The following is a 13831-nucleotide window of genomic DNA, read 5'->3' as shown; positions in this document are numbered from 1 at the left end:
GCTTTTGGCAAGTATTCCACTTCGCTCGTCAATATTTTGACGCAAATGTTGTATTTCCTATGGCCATGGGAGAAGTTTTTTCCCTACACTAGGGTGGGGGTTTAGTTAGGATAATGTAGGAAAAAAACTCCTCCGTATTTCTTGATTTAACTCTTGATTATGGGGCCGACTGTGTGTAGGACTGTTAGATGATTAATTTTATTTTTTATTATTATAATTTAATTATGGGGTTGATTGTGTGTAGGACTGTTAGATGGTTAATTTTATCTTTTACTATTATAATTAGGGATATGTAATAAAATTTATAATATAATGTAATTAATATTATATTATTATATGTAGTAAAAGAGTTGTATATAATATATATATATATAACCTTTGATTATAATTGTGATTACACTTTTTGTTTGGTGTATTATTTCTTATACAATAATAACAAAAGTCTTTTCTTAGTAGGTGGGGTCGGTTGTATGAATCTTTTTACGTCATTGAGTTCTATCTCCTATTATATCATCATCTATATTTAAATAAATTTTATTTTATTTTATTGTTGCTAACCAAGTCTTTTTTTATCTTCCCCTTCCTCGTTTGATATGCATGTTTATCATAGTTTCATATCGCATAACTGGAACATTTATTAATCGTCTAAGTACATGTCTGTATCATCTTAAACATGTCTCTCGGAGTTTTTCCTCAATAGATGTAACCCCGACTTTCTCTCCAATCCTCTCATTTCTTATTTTGTCCATCCTTGTATGTCCACACATCCACCTTAACATCCTCGTCTCTGCAACTCTTATCTTTTGCTCATGTGCTCGAGTCATATTCCAACATTCAGCTCCATATAACATAGCAGGTCTAATTATGATTTTATAGAACTTATCTTTAAATTTAAGAGATACATTACGGTCACATAAAACACTCGACGCTCCCTTCCATTTCACTCATCCTACTAGTATTCTATGTAAGACATCTCTCTCAATCTCTTTATTGTTTTGCAAAAATGATCCTAAATATTTAAATCTCTTGGTTCTGGGCAACTCGTCCTCTCCTATCGTAACAATTGTTTTATTACTTCTAATATTGCTAAACATAAATTCCATATATTCTGTCTTAAATCTACTAAATTTAAAACTTTTCCCTTCTAGTGTTTCCCTCCAAGATTCTAGTTTAGCATTTACTTTTTCACGTGTTTCATCTAACAAAATAATATCATCTGCAAACAACATGCACCATGGTACAGTATCGTGAATGTGCATAGTGAGTTCGTCCATAATTAACGTAAAAAGATAGGGACTTATAGTTGATCTTTGATGTAACCCTATCTTTATTAAAAATGCTTTAGTTACTTCGCCTGAAGTCTTTACTTTGGTTGTTACATTCTCATACATATTTTTAATTAATTAATATATGTTACGCTAGCGCCTCTCTTTTCTAAAATTGTCCATATAATTTCTCTTGGGACTCTATCATAAGCTTTTTCTAAGTCAATGAATACCAAGTGTAGATCTTGTTTTTGCTCCCGATATTTTTCAATTAATTGTCTAAGAAGATGTATAGCTTCTATTGTCGACCTTTCAAACATGAACCCAAATTGATTTTTTTGTCACTGTGATCTCCTTCCTTAATCCTTTTTCTATTATTTCTTCTCAAAGTTTTATAGTATGACTCATTAGTTTAATACCCCTATAGTTTGTACAATTTTGTACGTCTCCCTTGTTCTTATATAAAGGAACTATAATACTTATTCTCCATTGATCAGATATTTTTTTTCATTTTCAATATCATGTTAAATAATTTTGTAAGTCATTCAATACCTTATTTCCCTAAGCACTTCCATACCTCTATCGGAATAGCATCTGGTCCAACGACTTTTCCATTATTCATCTCATTTAAAGTTTGTTTTACTTATAAAGTTTGAATTCTACGATAAAAAATAAAATTTCTATACTCATTTGACCTACTTAAATTACCTAAGTTAAGTTGGTCATCTAAACCTTCATTAAAAAGTTGATGAAAATATCTCTTCCACCGCTCTTCTATTTCTCCATCGTTTACTAATACTCTATTACATTCATCTTTAATATATTTTATTTGGCTAAGATCTCTTGTTTTCTTTTCTTTCACTTTAGCTATTCTATAAATATTTTTTTCCTCTTCTTTTGTATCCAATTTTTGATATAATCGTTCAAAATTTTCATTTTTTTCTTCACTCACTACTTTAGAGCTTTTTTCTTGGCTATTGTATATTTTTTTAAGTTTTCCTCGTTCTTACAAATATATAATTTCTTATAAGTTATTCGTTTTTTCCCTCACTTTTTCTTGTACTTTCTCATTCCACCACCAATATTCTTTACTTAGTGGTGCATGTCTGTTTGACTCACCAAACACACTGTTAGCTACTATTTTTAACTTTGATATCATCTTATCTCATGTTATATTAGAGTCATCGTATATTTCACCTAATGTTTGTACTTCTACCTTCTCCTTAAATACAAACTCCGCTCATGACGATCGGTCATGGTCAGTCCCGAGTCCGGATAAAGGAGGAGGGTTGCGTTAGGTTGCCAGCCAATGTCAAAACTATGCAAATATTCAATGAATGAATCCATTAAACTATTATTTATTTCTTATAAGAAATATAATTCATATATAGGTATATTTAGCATTTAAATTTTAGTTAAGCATTGAGCGACTATGTGTTGTTGGTCTTGTAATCTACATTAATTATAGCTTTAAAATTGTACTAATCAATATTATAATGTGAGGAAAAATTCACTACAGTGTAGCTGAGACTCAAACCTTAGATCTCTTGTTTATTTATTAGAGAGCATCACCATTGTACTATTATCCTGGAACGATAAGAGGTGATATAGTTGTTGGAGTGTATACTAAAAGTTTAGCTTTTGTATAAACATTTATAAGAATCACATTTAAGGCACATTACACTATGTGATGTTGATGTTAGATCATCCGTAAGATTTATTTATACTGCTTAATCTATCTTGATGATTAATGACAAACTTCTATGAATGGCCTATGAAATACTTTTGTTGAATCCATCATCCAAATACTTTTGTTGAACTTGAACCGGGGAAATACATTATTATGTCCTTATTGTTTCTGAGTTTTCCCATTAATATCCCTAAAATGTTTTCGTTCCCATTTATATAACACCTTAGTTATTATGGAAGTGTGTGCTCTTAATCCTAATATAATAACAAGCATGCACATGTTAGAGATAACATGTTTAAAAGAAATATTTTAATTTATAAAATTTCCTTTTTACTAACCAATCATGAAGGATTAAAATTATTGAAATTTTTTATAAATTTCTAGAAATAAATTAGGAAGTTTTAATTCTTGTTTTAATTAAAACTTTCCTTGTTTTGGGGAGAAAGTGGTCGGCCAAGAAATTTGGAAAAAGAAAATTGATTTTTAATTAATTAATTTTTTCTTTTTCATGGCAAAAGAATTAAGGAAGTTTTTATTAAAATTTTCTTATTTGCCAAGACTAAGGATTATAAAAGAGGGGGTAGAGGTGCAAACTAGATACCAGTTGGCCATCCCCTGGAGAAATAAAACTGCATGGACTACAGGTGACACAAATCTTTCTTGTGAATTTTATACAATCAATAACTACAGTGATGATTCGATGATGGTGCAGGTTCGATATGGAGAAAGCATGCCTTTCATGTTGAGAGGGCTGACTTACTTCTCATTGGTGGCCGAATCTAGCTTGGAGAAGAAGGAGCTTGGTGGTTCTCGTCTCGGAAGATCGTTGCCCACACAACGTCCGAGATAAGAAGAGGAATACGGTAAAAGGAATGTATAATTAGTAATTAATTTCCGCATCATACTAGTTGTATTTCTTTTGTATGAATTCCAAATACAATAGGCATTAGATCTAATTTTTTGAATTAGTTTTTCGAGTTTGTGTTTTCTTCTTTTTCGAATTTGTGATTCGATTGTTCTTTTTGGTTAACCTAGAGTTATTTAAGGAAATTAAATATTAGCTTTCCTTAAAAGGCTTTGTCTAGGTGGTGGTGGTTGCTCCCATATCCAAGAAAGTCATGTGCCTCGCCATGTAGTTCTGGAAACCAATTTTAAGAATTAATATTTAATGAAATTAATAACATAGGTGGATTTGAATCAATAGTGTTAAGTTCCGCTTGCGATTCAAATATAAACCATTAAGAACAGATAAGTTAAATTTGGAATCAATAATGTTAAGTTCCGTCTGCGATTCCTAATTTAACTTCTAAATAACACAATAGGTTATTTAAGGAAATGTTTGACACTTGTAAAAAAAAATTTGTACAGTGGAACCGGTACATTTTCCTAGGACTAACCAACAATAGTGAGATAGCAAACGGTAGGACGATTTCGTAAAGAACAAGTGTTCAAATCTCATTTAAGGCACATTACACTATGTGATCTTGATGTTAGATCATCCGTAAGATTTATTTATACTTCTTAATTTTTCTTGATGATTAATGACAAACTTCTATGAATGGCCTATGAAATACTTTTGTCGAATCCATCATCCAAATAATGTATTTCCCCAACTTCCATCACCTTCTTAATTTACCAAATCATGAAACCTTGATTAAAAAAAAGGGGAAAACAACAGTAAAAAGCTTATCATTCATAAAATAATTATAAAAACCCAAATTTATATATTTTATAAATTTATTTGATTTTAGATGTCCATGTTGATGATAAATAATTCTAAAACTCTACATAATGAGCAATATAAAAATTTAAATTTAAATTTTAAATAGAATAAATATCCTAAAATTTGACTTTTAAATGTGCATAAATTATATTTCAAATTTACTTCATAGACAGATCAAATAAAAAATCGTCGAGTGTCTGAATCATCAAAAGAAGAAAAAAAAAACAATCTTACGCACGAAACGTAAAAAAAATAAAGTTAAATCAAATATCAATGATCTCAATACTTCTTTGGATTTCATATGACAAAACCTACAATCTGAAAGATTTTGTTTTCCAAAACTTATGGAGCAGCTTGTTCTACACAGATGAGATGGAAAACAGAGGAATTTGTTCATCCAATCAACCACTGGCACAGGATCACCTTGTGCATAAGGGACTAGAGACTTCAAATCAATTCTCATATTGCAATCCCTCCTATCTGAAACATTTTGTTTGGAAAAGCTTATGAGCACCTTATCGTACATTCAATCCGTCGGGAAACCGAGGAACTTGTTCATCAAGTCAACCACCAGCTTTGGAGTGCCTGGAACATATGGGACCAAAGTCTCCAAATCCATGGTTTCGATAGTCTGCTGCAGCATCTGGGGCCGAGCGTAAAAGAGGTGCTTCCTCTCTGCAAGTTCCTCTGCCAGCTCGCTTTGGTGGTTGTCCATCAGGTCCTCATTTACAACAACAATCAAGGATTTACCCAATTGCAACGTCTCAAATATGCTCCCGGAACCTGCAATTGTTACGCTATATTACATAAAATGGCTCGACATGATAAAAAAAAAAAATAACATAACATAAATATAGAGGATGAAAACTTAGTATGCCCTATTCATGCAAAGAAATAGTCATTGACATAAACTAAATGTACCATCATGTCACTAGAAAACTACTAGCTTGTATCTCCCAAAGTGTCTTTGTTCTCTTGTCATTTTTAGTGTGTTTGTGCAAACAAACACAATGTTAAAAATCCAAATGATATTCTTTTATAGAATTCTAGTAAGGAATAAGTATATGAATCTCTTTAGATTGAATAAGTTATTCTTCTATTGGTTATATAAACTTTACCTGCATGACTGATGATAAGGGATGCTGATTTGAGGTAGTCAGCAATGCTTGGTGAGAAAGCAAAGTAATCCACTGTAAGAGGCCCATCTTCTTCTGAAACCTATAAATTTGGGTCAAACAAGAAGGATCTTCTATATTCATAAGCAAAGAAGTAAAGAAATATTAGATTGTATCAAGCAGAATAGAATGCATAGTAGCAATACCAATGCATTCGGCTGTGAAGAAAAGTTCAGTTAAAAACACCATCCGAGTTTCACATCGGTGAGGTTAAAGCTAGTTACTATCTTTATATCTTGATTTGTTCTGCATTAAGGATTCTGTAGAAGCCTCTTGTTAGCTTTTACTGTGGTTCATAAACAAATACTGCAACATTGACACATCACAACTCAATGAACTTCAATATAATTTCTTCTGAACCAATGAATTTAATCTAGTTCTATAGTCATCATAAATAATTGCTCAAACAAATTCATTTTTTTCCAATAATCTAGAAGTTTGAATTGGACCAGTTGTGGAAACTTAATAAAGGTCTAACTTTGTTTGTGAATCTAGAAATATATGGCAAGATATTTTAAATTAGTCATTGGTTAGAGCCAAAAACCTATGGTTGTAATCAGATAATAAAAAAGCACATCATCTTACGTATTAAGTGTATTTATAACAATCAAATTTTTTTAACTTCTCTTTATTCCCTATAAGTTCACTTCCTATCCCCAGCAGCAACACCTAGGTGCTGCCAAAGAAATCTGCTGAATTATCAGCAGACAAGCTAGCCAGCATCTTCTCTTTCCAAGCAATAGTTGTCGTGGATTTGAACAATCACTGGTGACCATAGCAGAAGCCCTTACAATTGCCTCATCCACCAAGTAGAAAAGCCCAGAATCTGTGAAGAAGATGACTTCTATTCATCGATGCCAATTGCAACTCCATAACTTCTTGATGTGTTTCTTAAAAGAGATCTTTATTATTGAATTTTACTTTGCTCCATTACTATGTAAGAAGTGACATACCATTCCATCAGATCACTAAGTTCATAATACAAATATTTGAGAGACAACTTTATTATGACAATTCCTTGTTAGCTTTCCATGGGGGCGTACTAAGCAGGAATTACAACTAATTTGTATTCAGAATGTCTTAATGAAACCCCTTCGATTCAAGAATATGAAATTTTAGAGTTCTTAAAATTATTAGGACTGAAACTAGTATGCTATAGATTCAGACTACTATTTTTCACCAGACCAACAATGCTATGAACTACACAAAGTATATGCATCCAAACATGTTATCAACCAACTGTAATGCACAAGATTAATGCACGTGGCACATGATACACTCAATTTCTCATAAATACCAGGACAACTAACTTCATCATCCAGGTCCAAAGACAAGAAATATTGAAATAATTCAAAGACGTATAAGATAACAACTACTGTGCCGTACACTTTAGTTTTTAGTATTTTAGTTCTTTTTCCTTGAGCTAAGTGTACATTCAAATACAAACTAGAAGTATTGGGAAGAAATTAGCATCTTATTACTATATTGGCATGCAGCATGTGCTATGTCAAAGAACATAAACATGGTTATCAAGAGAGTTCGAAATTTTGTTGACACATTGCATCATGAAGATATACAAAATAAGTAAAGCAAATGAACAATTTAATGAGATGGGAACCTTGGATGGGGCATATGACCCTCTCCCCATTTGGATCATAAGGTCGGTGTAACCTCTTTTTGACAATGCTTCTTTAATTTGTCTAGAATCAACAGCTTTAACAAGAGCATCAAAGCACGTTGTTCCCACTGTTACAAACACCATTTTTCTTATTCTGCCACCATTTCCTGCTCCATCCATTTGCAGGAAGTTAACACAACCTCGAGCAAACAATTTAATATTCTTCAGATGACCAATCTGTCCAGGATAGAAATTCACACATTTTAATAGTTTCAAGTTAAGTGCTCAATGAAGATACAAATACTCGATACATCAAAAATCTTGGTATGATTATACAAAATTAAATATCCAAGATTACCTTAAAACTCGGGTGTTTTCTTTTTTATTAAAATTTGTTGATGGAAACAAACAATTAACTGGCAAATAAATTGTAAGTTTCCTAAATCTGTTTATTTAGAGGTTGGGATTGAAGAAGAAAAAGAATAAGTAGAAAAGAATCCTCGGAGTAAAGAAAAGAAATCATTTCCGTAATACTAAATTATTTATTATCCAAAATACCCTGTTCCAAAGAAAACTGAATCTGTCTACAACAAGATATTGAGGACTGAGGTTGATGGCTGTAGCGGCTGCGGTTGGAGGCCCACTGTGCAGCGCTAGAAGCGGGGCCGTGCAGCGTGGAGGCGCGGCTGTGCAGTGGAGAAAGAGGAGGCGCGGCTGTGCAACGTGGATGGAAAATGAGGAGAAAAAAGAGAGAGGATCGGCGAAAGAGAAGATAAAACCTAGTAACAGGACAGTCCGGATCGTCTCCTCCTATTCCTAGGATGCCCTTTTTTATATTTAATTCATCAATTTATCCCAAAAAAATAAAAAATAAAAATCTAAAATGCTTCTATCTAAAAATAAAAGTGAAAATCTAAAAGTTAAGAAAAGATATCATTAAATATATTTATAAGGTAAAAAAAATAAAAATCCTCATTTTTTTTAATGAATTCATTGAAAAGTAGCATCTATTCACTAGGAAGAGGATCAGAAATTTTGAACTAGAGATCCGAACTAGTGGATGGTAATTTTATTATGATAAAAAAATATTTATATAATTATGTTCTTCTTGTTTTTAATTTCAGACTTCCCATCCAATTCAGACCTGAAATTTTCTTTAAAATCATTCACGAAAGGATGATCCTTTATTTTCATGTAGTTCCTTTGAATTAGACACGCAATTAAAGAATATTATCTGTTTACTGTGAACGCTTCCCGATTTATCCTAGTGCCTGATGAAAAAATTTCGTAAAATCAGATCGATCACCTAAGCTCGACGTTACTAGTTTGATTAATCATTTTTTTTTCATTTTCATGTAATTTAAGTTTTATATTGTCTAAATTATATAAGTAATTTTGAAAATATTCATATCTCATACCCGATATTATAATGTAGAGTAATTTCCTAATGTAGAGTAATTTTTGGCTTGCATGAAGAGTAATTAATCTGTTGCTATAATGTAATGATGGATTAAAAAATTAATAAAAGTTTTTAAAAAATGTTTATGATAATAAATTTATTATTTTCAATACGATACATCAATTAATTTTAAGAATATATATAATTAAAAGAATTAGACAAATATATAAGATTTGATTTCATATCATTTTAAATTTTTTAAATCTATTAGCTAGTTGATTATTATATTATAACAATCGATTTGACGAGCAAACGAGTATGAGCATCGATACAAAATAAGCATCAAGTATGCGAATTGAGTATTTTAAAAAAAAATGCGTCAGTAAATAAAGTAAAACTTTCCACGGATAAAAATATTCCTTAATTTTATTTTCCATCCTTTTAATTAAACAAAGGGTTAATCCATTAAGCAGGGTTGTAATTGAGCTGTGTAAAGCTCGAGCTGAGTCGAGCTCAAAGCTGATCCTAGCTTGAGCTCGAGTTGATCCTAATTCGAGTTTGAGCTCAAAAATAAAAATAAAAAGGCTTAGCTCGAGCTTGAGCTCGAGTTTAATTAAGCTTACAAATTTGAGCTCAAACTCGGCTCAATCATCTAGTCATAAGTTTGAGTTCAGTTTGAAAAAATTGAATTAAAATCAAACTTTCAAACCCAAACTCGAGCTCGAGCTCGAGCTCGAGACAAAACCAACATAGAAGTAAGTTTACAATAAATCAAACAATAATAATGGGGTGATGCTTGTGAAAGTAAACTGTCAAATTTTAAGATTTTAACTATAATAATTACCATTAATTAAATTGTTCAATATTTACAATAAAAAAAATAAAAAATATAGATTATATATAACATAACTTGATAGGACTCGACAAGCCTTCGAATTTGTATTTAATAGTTTCGAGATTGGACGAGTCGACATAAGTTTAACTTTGACCAAGTCATTCAAAGACAATTCAGGAACGACTTGACTCATTCTATCACCAAGTAAAATACGTCGCTCCTTTTACCTTCCCCTTCTGTTCTCACCTCACCTCAAAGTAAACCAGACTTAAAATCTTCCCCCTCCATCTAGATGCTCTCCTCCCGAAGTCTTCCAGTCGCCCGCCATCTTCCTCTACGTTGGCCGAAACCTAGACGGAGGATGCCGATGCCGATGCCGATGCCGATGCTGATGCCGATGCCGACGCTGGTCGTCGCAACGATTGAGATACTACAAAGACTCCAGTTCCAGATTCAAGGTTCGGGTATAGGTTCCGGGCTTAACTTATTAACGGCTAAAGTGATTTTAAAGTTAGCTCGTCTCCTAAATCAGTTTAGACCCTCATTTTATCTAAATCATTAAAAAAAGACATTTTTATCGAAAGGGGACTCATTTTTCTACAAATTATCCCAATTCCACCCTTTTGTTCTTGAAATTGCTCGTTTTCTATTAATATCTATAAATTGTATGGTGATTCGAAATCTTTGAATCACGGCCTCTCTCTTTTTTTATATTGTTTAAAATTTGATGCCATAAATACTATATTGCCAAATTTAATATAAAGTGATAAAGGAAACAAATATTTAAACTAAATATAGAAAAAAAGTAGTCCCTAAAATGAAGGAGGGGAGGGAAGAGCGGTAGGTAAGTAAGTTCGAACACTATAAAATTTTCTTCCTCTATACTATAAAATTCTAACATCGCATCCATTAAGCAAGAAAAAAAAGAGACAAAATACTCTTCTTTGAATAAGATGTATAACAACAAGCACTCGACTCAAGTCGACAAAGACGTTGGATCTTCATTGGTCGCGGTAGCCATCAACAAGAATAAGGGAAGCCAATACGCTCTCAAATGGACGATCGACAACCTTCTCACCCGGGGCCAGACCATCATTCTCATCCACGTCAAGATCACTAACACCCCGAGTGAGTATTTCAAATCGTACACGAGATCATTCAAAGATATCGAAAGCCTCTTTATCTTGCATTGTTCTTTAAATCTCATGTAACTCTAGACGAAGAAGGTAGCTACAAAGAGCCAATGGATCAACAAATGAAGGAAATTTTCCTTCCATTTCGTTGCTTTTGTACTCGGAAAGATGTAATCTCATAACTCACTTTCTAACCCCTCATTTTTTCATTATTTTTTATTCGGGGATGAAAATATCCCTAAGAAATAATTTAACGTTTTAATTGATAGATAACATGCAAAGATATATTGCTCGAAGACTGTGACGTGGCCAAGGCTATAACGGAGTTTGTAGCACAAGTGGCAATAGAGAAATTGGTGCTTGGCGCTCCGGCGAAGAGTGGATTTATGAGGTAATACACTTGGCTTAACTTTAATTTTGAAAGAAATGTCGTGCTAAATTATAAAATTTAGTCATTTTGCTATGTGAATTATGTGTTTGATTTTGCGATATGTTAGAAGATTCAAAAGTCCCGATTTGTCAACCCACATCACCAAGGGCGCACCTGACTTTTGCACGGTGGTCATTATATCGAAGGGGAAAGTGTTAGGCATGCGGAACGCGGTTCGGTCGGCTCCGACCACCTCTCCCTTGCGGGCTCAAATTCAAAACTCGATGAGCCTGAAGCCCCCTCTCAATGTCGATAGCATGACCCCTCGCCGGAGTTTGCTAACTCCCAAAGGTTAGCCTTCTATTTTTGGAATTTTTTGTTTGTTTATTTATTTATTTATTTCACACGCTTACATAAAACAATTTCACTCTTGTAGCACAAAGTGAGCCCGGGAAAGAGAGTTACAATTTGCGTCACAACGATTCGATACGGTAAATAATAGAATTAGAAGGGAGATAATTGCATATTTGTAAAAAAATAATTTTAAAATTTAATTTAATTTAATTTAATTTCTTGGAATATCGATAAAATAGGTCACCGTTCACAAGAGGGTTGCGAGGATACACGGCGAAGTCGTACGCCGAGATTTCGACGTCGTCGGACACCGACATATCCTTCGTGAGCTCCGGCGGGCGGGTGAGCTTCGAACAGGCCTTGCCTCCGAGGTTATCAAATGGATCCGACGGCCTAGATCGCAGCTTCGAGTCGGTCCCGACGCCGCTCAAGTCGGTGGATTACTCCACCGGAAATGAGTTCTCCTACGCCTCGCAGGCCAGCACCGCAACCTCATCGTCGTCGCAAATGGTAAGCGTTCGTTTTTCGGGGGTTTGTAGGAAAGATTAAGCTGAATGAATCGGATGAGGAAAAGGGGATCTGTTCGATTGGTTTGCAGGAAGAAGTGGAAGAAGAGATGAAGAGATTAAGGCTGGAGCTGAAGCATACAATGGATATGTACAACAACGCCTGCAAGGAAGCAAACACGGCCAATCAAAAGGTGATTTTTAGGGCAAAATGAACTTTCCCCCCCTTTTGTTCAGAAGATTGATTCAAGCTTCGTGATTTGGGCGAAATGAATAGGCGAGGGAGCTGCAGAAGTGGAAGATAGAGGAGGAGAAGAAGGTTCACGAAGTCAATGTGGCAGAGGAAGCGGCCGAGAGGGAGAAAACGAGGTACAAAGCCATGGAGGAGGCGGGGCAGGCGGAGAACCGCATCGCGGAGCTGGAAGCGAGGAAGAGAGTGACTGCAGAGATGAAAGCGATCAAGGAGTCGTCGGAGAGGGACTCGATCGGACCGATGCGCCATGATTTGCGGTATCGGAAGTACACGATCAATGAGATCGAGGTGGCGACGGAGTACTTCACCGACCGGCGCAAGATCGGGGAGGGCGGCTACGGGCCTGTGTACAAGTGTCACCTGGACCACACGGCAGTGGCGGTGAAAGTTCTCCGGCCGGACGCGGCCCAGGGGCGGTCGCAGTTCCACCAGGAGATCGAAGTGCTGAGCTGCATCCGCCACCCGCACATGGTGCTGCTGCTGGGCGCCTGTCCGGAGTACGGCTGCATCGTGTACGAGTACATGGCCAACGGCAGCCTCGAGGACCGCCTCTTCCGGCGCGGCAACACGCCGGCGATCCCCTGGCAGTACCGCTTCCGCATAGCCGCTGAGATCGCCACCGCGCTACTTTTCCTCCACCGCATGAAGCCCGAGCCGCTCGTTCACAGGGATCTCAAGCCGGCCAACATCCTTCTCGACCGGAACTACGTCAGCAAGATCGGCGACGTCGGGCTCGCCCGTCTCGTGCCGCCCTCCGTCGCCGACAGCGTGACGCAGTACCGCGTCACCTCCACCGCCGGCACCTTCTGCTACATCGACCCGGAGTACCAGCAGACGGGGATGCTCGGAGTGAAGTCCGACATCTACTCCCTCGGCGTCATGCTGCTGCAGATCATCACCGCCAAGCCGCCGATGGGGCTCACCCACCACGTCAGCCGCGCGATCGAGCGCGGGGAGCTCGAATCCATGCTCGACCCGGAGGTGGCCGATTGGCCCGTCCACGAGGCGCAGCGCTACGCCGAGATAGCACTCAAGTGCACGGAGCTCAGGCGGAAGGACCGGCCGGATCTGGAGAAGGTAGTTCTGCCGGAATTGAACCGGCTGAGGGCGCTAGGAGATTGCAACTTCGTCTTCTTCCCCATCAGGACTCCGATGGATGGCTCTCCTGGCTGTCAAATTTCTCATCAGGTGAACCATTTCATCGCATCAAAACAAACAAGAATGTGAATTTACTAGAGTTCTGAATCTTCTGATTGATCATCGTTGAGAATTTCTTGTAGGATGCGATGAGTGATCCGCTGATGGGCCAAGAAAGACACGGTTTTAACGGGTACGCGAACATGTCATCGTAAGATGGTAAGAACTGCTGAGTCTGGTCCTATAACAAGAGTCCCTATGGCAACTATTAGTGTACTTCATCCAGCATGGGTTTCTATGCGGGAGATGAACGTAGTCGCCAAACATATAATATTCTTTAACGAAATTGTGTGTATCAGTTCATTGACTAAGT

At 36.0% G+C, this 13831-nt stretch overlaps 2 protein-coding genes across 4 annotated transcripts; one reads left to right on the top strand and one right to left on the bottom strand.

Moving 5' to 3' along the window:
* Positions 1-4950: 4950 nt before the first annotated feature.
* Positions 4951-8289, bottom strand: LOC122047274 (UDP-N-acetylglucosamine transferase subunit ALG13 homolog). Of its 3 annotated transcripts, none has more exons than XM_042608441.1 (4): positions 7830-8289; positions 7472-7708; positions 5797-5896; positions 4951-5461 (listed from the first exon to the last, which is right to left on the bottom strand). In XM_042608441.1, exons 2-4 carry the CDS (start codon positions 7649-7651, stop codon positions 5205-5207), a joined length of 537 nt encoding a protein of 178 aa, XP_042464375.1. In that variant the 5' UTR covers positions 7652-7708; positions 7830-8289; the 3' UTR covers positions 4951-5204. The 3 variants fall into 3 exon arrangements, with proteins under 3 accessions (XP_042464375.1, XP_042464374.1, XP_042464373.1); XM_042608440.1 differs by having other exon boundaries at positions 8030-8289; XM_042608439.1 differs by having other exon boundaries at positions 7472-8289.
* Positions 8290-10066: 1777 nt separating this feature from the next.
* LOC122048722 (U-box domain-containing protein 52-like) lies at positions 10067-13829 on the top strand. Its single transcript, XM_042610256.1, has 8 exons — positions 10067-10163; positions 11136-11229; positions 11336-11559; positions 11645-11699; positions 11802-12072; positions 12161-12262; positions 12346-13509; positions 13602-13829. The coding sequence occupies exons 1-8, from the start codon at positions 10067-10069 to the stop codon at positions 13671-13673; spliced, it is 2079 nt and encodes a 692-aa protein (XP_042466190.1). The 3' UTR covers positions 13674-13829.
* The last annotated feature ends 2 nt before the right edge of the window (positions 13830-13831 follow it).

This window comes from Zingiber officinale, chromosome 2B (genome assembly GCF_018446385.1).
Source record: "Zingiber officinale cultivar Zhangliang chromosome 2B, Zo_v1.1, whole genome shotgun sequence".
NCBI classification, from domain to species: Eukaryota; Viridiplantae; Streptophyta; class Magnoliopsida; order Zingiberales; family Zingiberaceae; genus Zingiber; species Zingiber officinale.
Note: the sequence above shows the minus strand (reverse complement) of the source record. Positions and strands in the feature narration are given on the sequence as shown.

Bases quoted from the DNA above. Each gene is read 5' to 3' on its own strand.
- LOC122048722 (XM_042610256.1), top strand. From the start codon at position 10,067: ATGCCGATGCCGATGCCGATGCCGATGCTGATGCCGATGCCGACGCTG. The intron at 11,230-11,335 runs GTAATACACTTG...GCGATATGTTAG, and splicing joins GCGAAGAGTGGATTTATGAG to AAGATTCAAAAGTCCCGATT. The intron at 12,073-12,160 runs GTAAGCGTTCGT...ATTGGTTTGCAG, and splicing joins CCTCATCGTCGTCGCAAATG to GAAGAAGTGGAAGAAGAGAT.
- LOC122047274 (XM_042608439.1), bottom strand. From the start codon at position 7,651: ATGGATGGAGCAGGAAATGGTGGCAGAATAAGAAAAATGGTGTTTGTA. The intron at 5,897-7,471 runs GTTCCCATCTCA...CCAAATTTATAG, and splicing joins GGTCATATGCCCCATCCAAG to GTTTCAGAAGAAGATGGGCC. The intron at 5,462-5,796 runs GTAAAGTTTATA...TAACAATTGCAG, and splicing joins CCTTATCATCAGTCATGCAG to GTTCCGGGAGCATATTTGAG.